This window comes from Poeciliopsis prolifica, unplaced genomic scaffold, assembly GCF_027474105.1.
Source record: "Poeciliopsis prolifica strain line A6 unplaced genomic scaffold, Auburn_PproV2 SCAFFOLD123, whole genome shotgun sequence".
Classification (NCBI taxonomy): domain Eukaryota; kingdom Metazoa; phylum Chordata; class Actinopteri; order Cyprinodontiformes; family Poeciliidae; genus Poeciliopsis; species Poeciliopsis prolifica.
Window position 1 is genome coordinate 355,001 of NW_026562498.1, and position 7,427 is coordinate 362,427.

The 7,427-nt window shown below is 40.0% G+C and overlaps 2 protein-coding genes across 4 annotated transcripts in view; both read left to right on the forward strand.

The window, feature by feature from the left end:
• Positions 1-2,692, forward strand: part of LOC129355026 (early estrogen-induced gene 1 protein-like) — a 10,025-nt gene extending 7,333 nt beyond the window's left edge. For 2 of the 3 annotated variants that reach the window (XM_055024576.1, XM_055024577.1), the window contains exons 9-12: positions 155-326; positions 885-1,006; positions 1,512-1,581; positions 2,478-2,692. In XM_055024576.1, the coding sequence (XP_054880551.1) occupies positions 155-326; positions 885-1,006; positions 1,512-1,581; positions 2,478-2,523 (410 nt within the window). In that variant the 3' untranslated portion in view covers positions 2,524-2,692. The remainder of the gene's footprint in view (positions 1-154; positions 327-884; positions 1,007-1,511; positions 1,582-2,477) is intronic. The other variant, XM_055024578.1, reaches the window with a different exon arrangement.
• Positions 2,693-5,470: 2,778 nt separating this feature from the next.
• Positions 5,471-7,220, forward strand: LOC129355027 (dolichol phosphate-mannose biosynthesis regulatory protein-like). The gene is given in 5 exon segments (XM_055024580.1): positions 5,471-5,549; positions 6,483-6,572; positions 6,675-6,777; positions 7,049-7,074; positions 7,076-7,220. Coding segments are annotated over 5 exon segments (252 nt in total). The 5' UTR covers positions 5,471-5,546; the 3' UTR covers positions 7,106-7,220.
• Positions 7,221-7,427: the final 207 nt, after the last annotated feature.

Here is a 7,427-nt window from a genome sequence, read left to right on the forward strand (position 1 = left end):
TGCACTGCTGGAAACACTAAGGAGCCAAATTAAAGAACAATCTGATCTGAACGTCTGAACTCAGGAGACGAGTTCAGCTGAACCATCCAACATTCACAGAACAAGATGAATAAAACCAGCAGGCTCAACATTTCAGCGTCTTCTTCTCCTCCAGGCTACAGCACCGGTCACTCCCGCTGCTCCAGCCTGACCGACCTCAGCCACCACCGGAACGCCTCGTCCAGCAGCGGCGCGTCCTGCGGCGCCGCTCAGCCCGCCGCCCCCGCCAAGCCGGAGCGGCCGCCCCCGCCCTGCGCCGCCGCCCTGCTGTCCCACCGCTCCTCCAGGTGGGTTCTCACCTGTCCCGGCACGCTGGCCGAACCCAGACGTGTCGGCTCACATTCCTGCCCAGCAGGAGAAATGGGGAGCAGATCGGATCAGGATGAGATTCCCATCGGCATTCTGGGTATTTTTAAAGGCACAGTTTGTAACTTTGATGAAAATCTGATTTTATATGAAAACTCAAACAGTTTGATCGATGTCCTACTATTTCTACTGTGTGAAGAAATCAAACCAAGGACAGCCAATCAGAGCCAGGGTCGGGGGGGGGCTTAATGCTGTCAATCACTTTCATGTACTCACTGCTAAATGTGCTAATGGAATAGAAAAACTGTTTGGCCACCGTCATTGGTGCAAATGCTAACAAGCGTCAGCATGCATGGCAGGTTATGCAAGCAGCAGCTTATCAGAGCAAGGGATTCGGTTGATTGACAGCACTAAGACCCGCCTCCCGGCTCTGATTGGTTGTTTCTAATTAGCTGGTGCTAATTCTTACAAGTGACAAACTGCAGCTTCAGGGAGATGGCAGGCAGCATTCAATGACTGATGATGATGATGATGAACAGGAGGAAGAAGGACACCGTGGAGCGCCAGCGGAGCTGCGTGGACGACACTCGCATCGACGCCGACGACATCGTGGAGAAAATCGTTCAGAGTCAGAACTTCTCGGCCGGCAGCAGCGACGAAGGTTCAGATCTCAATATGAACCAATCAGCTGTCAGCTCAGAGTCTATGAACCAATCAGCTTTCAGCTAAGAGTCTATGAACCAATCAGCTTTCAGCTCAGAGTCTATGAACCAATCAGCTTTCAGCTCAGAGTCTATGAACCAATCAGAATCCAGAGTGAAACAGGAAACATTAATCAGCCATAAAGAGGAAACATGTTAAATCAAAGTGATTCATTTGATCATTTATTGGTAATTTCTGGTGTTTGTTGTTGTTTCCAGCTGTTGGACTTAGAAATTCAGATCAAGGTTTGTTTTTGTTAATTAAGGTCAAAGTTCAAACTCTAATTTAAATGTTAATTACAGCGTTTGTAATGAATTAATTGAAAAGTTATACTTGAAGTTTTTCCCCAGTAATTATTTATATTTATTCCAGCTGATGAACATCTTCAGTTTTTGTGTTAACTGCGGTAACCATGGTAACCAGGTGGACGTTGTCATGTGACTCTGGGCTCTGTTTGTCCTCAGACAGCCACCTGAGACTGTTTGTCAGTAAGGACGGGACCACGGCCCTGAGCGGGACGCAGATCGCCACCAGGTAGGGCTCCAGAACCAAACAGAACCCAGCAGAACCAACCAGAACCAACCAGAACCAAACAGAACCCAGCAGAACCAACCAAAACCAACCAGAACCCAGCAGAACAAACCAGAACCAACCAGAACACACAAGAACCAATCAGAACCCAGCAGAACCAACCAGAACCAACCAGAACCCAGCAGAACCAACCAGAACCAATCAGAACCCAGCAGAACAAACCAGAACCAACCAGAACCAACCAGAACCCAGCAGAACCCAACAGAACCAACCAGAACCCAGCAGAACCCTGTAGAACCAACCAGAACCAATCAGAACCCAGCAGAACCAACCAGAACCAACCAGAACCCAGCAGAACCAATCAGAACCCAGCAGAACCAACCAGAACCAACCAGAACACACCAGAACCAACCAGAACCCAGCAGAACCAACCAGAACCAACCAGAACCCAGCAGAACAAACCAGAACCAACCAGAACCAACCAGAACCCAGCAGAACCAATCAGAACCAACCAGAACCCAGCAGAACCAAACAGAACCAACCAGAACCCAGCAGAACCAACCAGAACCAACCAGAACCCAGCAGAACCAAACAGAACCAACCAGAACCCAGCAGAACCAATCAGAACCAACCAGAACCCAGCAGAACCAACCAGAACCAACCAGAACCAACCAGAACCCAGCAGAACCAAACAGAACCAACCAGAACCCAGCAGAACCAACCAGAACCAAACAGAACCAACCAGAACCAAACAGAACCAACCAGAACCCAGCAGAACCAACCAGAACCAAACAGAACCAACCAGAACCCAGCAGAACCAACCAGAATCAAACAGAACCCAGCAGAACCAACCAGAACCCAGAACCTGACCCCATCTCTGCTTTCTGTCTGTCTTCCAGAGGAACGCCGGGCGTCTTTGAGCCGGTGGAGATCGAGACTCACTGAGGCTCCATGATGGAGGTTCTGACCCGTTTCCTCAGAACCAGCAGTTCCCGTCCGCTCCGGGTCGCTCCACTCACCTCCATTATCAGCTGCTTTTAAATATGAATAATCTGGATTATTCCAGTAGCTCCTGGCAGGATCCAGGCCTCCATGATTAATCCTGAATGTTGAGAATAATCCAGAATAATCCAGAATAATCTGACGGTCGGTGGGTAAAAACATTTCCTTCTGTTTATGTATTAAAACTCATAAAGGTATGAATTTATCCCAGTCAGATGTGAAGCTGCAGGGAGTTTTAATGTTTTTATTCTGAAACATTTCAGCTTCAGAGCCGGTTCTGACCCGGTCCAACAGAACCGCTCCGCTGTAAGACAACAAAGTTCTGCTACATTCATGATGACATCACAAAAAGTTTTATAACTCAGAGGATCATTTAACACTGAGGACACTATTATAATTTAATTATTATTATTATAATTATTATTATTATTATTATTATTATTATTATTATTATTATTATTATTATTATTATTATTATTATTATTATTATTATTATTATTATTATTATTATTATTATTATTATTATTATTATTATTATTATTATTATTATTATTATATTATTATTATTATTATTATTATTATTATTATTATTGTTATTATTATTATTATTATTATTGTTATTATTATTATTATTATTATTATTATTATTATTATTATTATTGTTATTATTATTATTATTATTATTATTATTATTATTATTGTTATTATTATTATTATTATTATAGTCTACGGGTTGATCAGTGTGTTGTTTGTATTTCACAGTTTTGCACATCCAACTTCTGAGGTTTATTATTAATAACCACTAATTATTAATAACCACTAATTATTAATAACCACTACAACAGGTTTTGAATCGCTGTTCTTTAATCTCTGCCGTTTTTCTAATGGAGAGAAAAATGATGAATATTTTCTCTGATCTAATCGCAGCTTCGATCCTCCAGATTTTATTCACTTATTTTCTTCAAATCCATTTAAATCACATTAAAGTTCCTTTCATAGTTTTTATTTGTAGCATTTAGCAGCTAATGTGTCGATGCTATCATTTATTATCCAACCTGAAAGTCACCATGTGCTGCTTGTATTATTTCATTTGACTTTTCGTTGCTTCATTTTAGCTTCTGGTTTAAGAATCTGTTTACTGCTGAGTCGCATCATGTAGCTAAAAGGCTAACTGTTCTTAGCCGCTTGTTTGTATGGAACCACAGAAGTGCCACAACAAAGAAGAGATATTTTAAAAAGAAACATTTGTCTTTTACTTGTTTATATAATTATTAAATAATTCCTTTGGTGAAATATTTCAGCCAGTAACTTGGTGCTAAAAATATGCCAGGTGAATTTAAACTGTCTAGGGATTAGCAAACATTCATATTATTATTATTATTAAAAAAGAACTATAATGAAGTGTGGTTGCTTGAGAGGAAATCACTTTTGGTGTTGGACTGAATTCCCACATTAATATTCTGTTCTTTTATTTTTATCCTGGTTTTTGTAATATTTCACACATTTATTCTTTTTGTGGCACTCTTAGGATTCCATACAAAGAGTAGATTTAAGTTTCCTAGAGCAAGACTGACATCTTCAGAGATAAATTATTGTTCTGGTTTCCGCAGTGATTAATTATTAGTGCCGTCAAACTGAGGAGGAAAAGTTTTTCTGCTGGATCAGAAACGTTTTTCACTCCCGTCAGAATCAGCTCGGTTTTTATGCATGCAGATGTTTCTGTGGTTCTGTCGGGCTCAGACCCACAGCTGCTCCAGGACAAAGCCCGGCCTGTTCCAGAACCAACAATAGACAGAGAAACGGACCTGAACGGTTTGGTTTGTGGTTCTGGATGCGTGGACGGATGCGTGCAGGTCACGCGTTCACTCCCTCCGCCATGTTTCACATCGCTTTAATAAAAACAGTAAAAACTGAATATGTGATATTTATCTGCTCCGTCTGACCCAGACAGACGCTCAGATTTAGAATCAGAAACATCTGAAGCCAGCAGGCTGGTTCTGGTTCTGGTTCTGGTTCTGGTTCTCACTGGATCTTAAACACTGGATTAATTACAGTGAAACCACTGAACTGTATTTTAGACGAACGTCCATCAGATGTATTACCTGTTATTTTTACACAAAGTGTTTATTTTTATTTTGGAGAAAAGGGTTTTAAATATTTCATAATGATTCAAATGGAACTGATGAATGAGATTATGATTTATATTTTAAGTGTTGTGATGAATTAAAGTGTTTGTTAAAGGGAATGTACTCAATGATTTATTCACATCATGGTTTTATTACGCTGATCTAAATGTAAACTGTTATTTTGGGTAAATGGTTGTGTTTGTTATTAATGTTCAAACAGATTTAACTATTTACATTCCTTGTTGTGAAACAATTGTTATTGTGTGAGTTTATCTGTTATTTTTGTACATGAACATGGACAAAAATACCCCAAGCGCTAACTAGCTTAAAGCGTTAGCGCTCGGGAAAAGTTGTGATTCATTTTATTTTGTGCTTCATATTTTCATCTACATTGAACTTTAAAAAATTATTTTTCTTTTATTTATGTTCAGAGCTTTACTAAAATATTCACAACCTTTTCCACATTTTGTAGCATTACAAACAAACGTAAAGAGACAGCAACACAAAGCGCTGCGTGAAGCGTAATGAGAATGATGCATCGTTTTCAATATTTTTACAAATTGGTTGTTAAAAATGCACTAAGGTTTTAGTGTGAATATGTCAAAAATAAAATTCTTTTTTATTTTGGTTGAAGTTTTTTCTTTGAGTCTGATGTAGATTATTTTTTGGTAACTAAACTGAAGATCAGATCTTTTGTATCTAATCTGAAAGTATTACGGTGAAATTGCACCGTAGAACCGTTAGGGGGCGACGGAGAGCTGAGCCTTTCCGGTAGGTTTAGGAGAAGAAGTAAGAATCCGGAAGCATTGACAAATAATCCCTCTCTACGTGTCTGTAAACATGGTAAGAAATATAAATAAAGTAATCATCAAACATTTATGCTGAAAGACAGATTTAAAATGAAATGTTTGCGTTTAAGTCAGACCGGAAGTTCCGGAGGTGAAGCATGAAGATAAAGTTGTTTTTAAGAGGTTAGCCGGTTAGCTAACTGCAGCCTCGCATTAAGTGTGAATCTGTTTTAGTGTAATACAAACTATTATATAGTTTTAATAACTAGGTTGGTTTCAGTCTTAACTGATCATTCGCAGATAATTTCAAGTTAATTATCTGCGAATCGTTTTTAAATGATTTGTTCGTGTAACTTCTTCCTCTGTTCAGACAACTTTTATTTATTTGTTAAAAATAACTCCAGATTTATAAAACTGTTCAGCGCCGAATTCAAGAAGAAACGTTGTTTGCTCAGAAAATACGTTTTGTCATCACCTTCTTACTCAAAAATCTCGTTTTTGTCTAAAATGTTCAATTATTTGAAGGGAATTCCGGACTGGACTGAACCAATGTTCCGAAAAAGGAACATTTTGCATGCAGGATGTTTAAAACAAGCAGGATGCCACTGGCCCTCAGGGGCCCACTGTGGGCTCCCCTGATTTAGCAGCTGCACCTGTTCGTGTTTATGATTCTGTCCAGACTCCAAGAAAATAATGAAATCTAATTTCATACAACCTGAATGTTTCTGTCAGATTTTCCCCTCAAAAGGTTGAAAATGAAATAATTACTCGTTTTTCCAGGTCTAAAGGTTTCATCCATCTGGCCGTCATAGATGGCCAGGTTTTTCCAGGTTTTGTCCTTGTGTCCCAGCTTTTCCCAGGTTTTGTCCTTGTGTCCCAGGTTTTCCCAGGTTTTGTCCTTGTGTCCCAGGTTTTTCCAGGCTAGAGCCGGAGCAGAAACCTGTCTGGTGAACTCCCAGTGAAGGGAATGTGTTTGCTGTATTTCCAGGCTACAGGAGCGGATCAGGCGGTCGGGATGAGTCTGGTTCTGTTCAGCCTGCTGCTCTTCTCGTATTACACTGTCTGGGTCATCATTCTGGTACGGGACCTGATCCTGGGAGAGAAATGAACCCACTATTATCAATCTGAACGTCTAATTACTGGATGTTATTATAAATTCAGTCTCCGTGTTTCTCTGCAGCCGTTCGTCGACGGCCGCCACGTCCTTCACAGATATTTCCTTCCTCGGGAATATTCGGTCATCCTGCCTGGAGTCGCTGCGGTGCTGCTGCTGCTCTGCATAGGTCAGAGGTCATGTTTCCTCTACCGGTTCTGGTTCTGTCCCATCAGCTTTAACTCTTAATATTAATTCATTCAGTGTGTTTATGTAGCTAACAGGTTCAAACTGTCTCATGTTGAGACAATCAGTCAATAAAATTTCACATTTGGTTTTTAATAAGCAGAACTGCATGTTTCAGTTTCATAATAAAAGCCCAAACTGATGCAGGAATCAGATTTTTAGTTGTTTCTTGGTTCTGAAGGTTTTTGGGTCTCATGTTCTGTTCGGTCCGACAGGAACCTTCACTGCCGTCATCCTGTGGAAAAAACCGCAAACCACAGAAAACCGACTGAGTTCAGGAAGTTCTGCGTTTTCTTTTGCTCTGGACTCAATCTGACAAACTCTGGCTCCCCCTAGCGGCCATTCTGTCCCGATGACGTCAGAGACTGTGCCGCAGGAATGACGTCACAGTTGAGCTGATTGATAATGAGGAAATCTGTAAATATTTGTGGAATTTGTGTACAGATTGTTTCTCTTTTGTTTACATTGAAATAAAATAAAATTTTTGCTCCTTAAAATTATTTGTGTCTAAATTTTTCAGATCAAACAAATAATTGAAACAAAGTCAAATTTAATTTATGTAGGAAATAAATTGTTTCTGTGAGAAAGTATTAA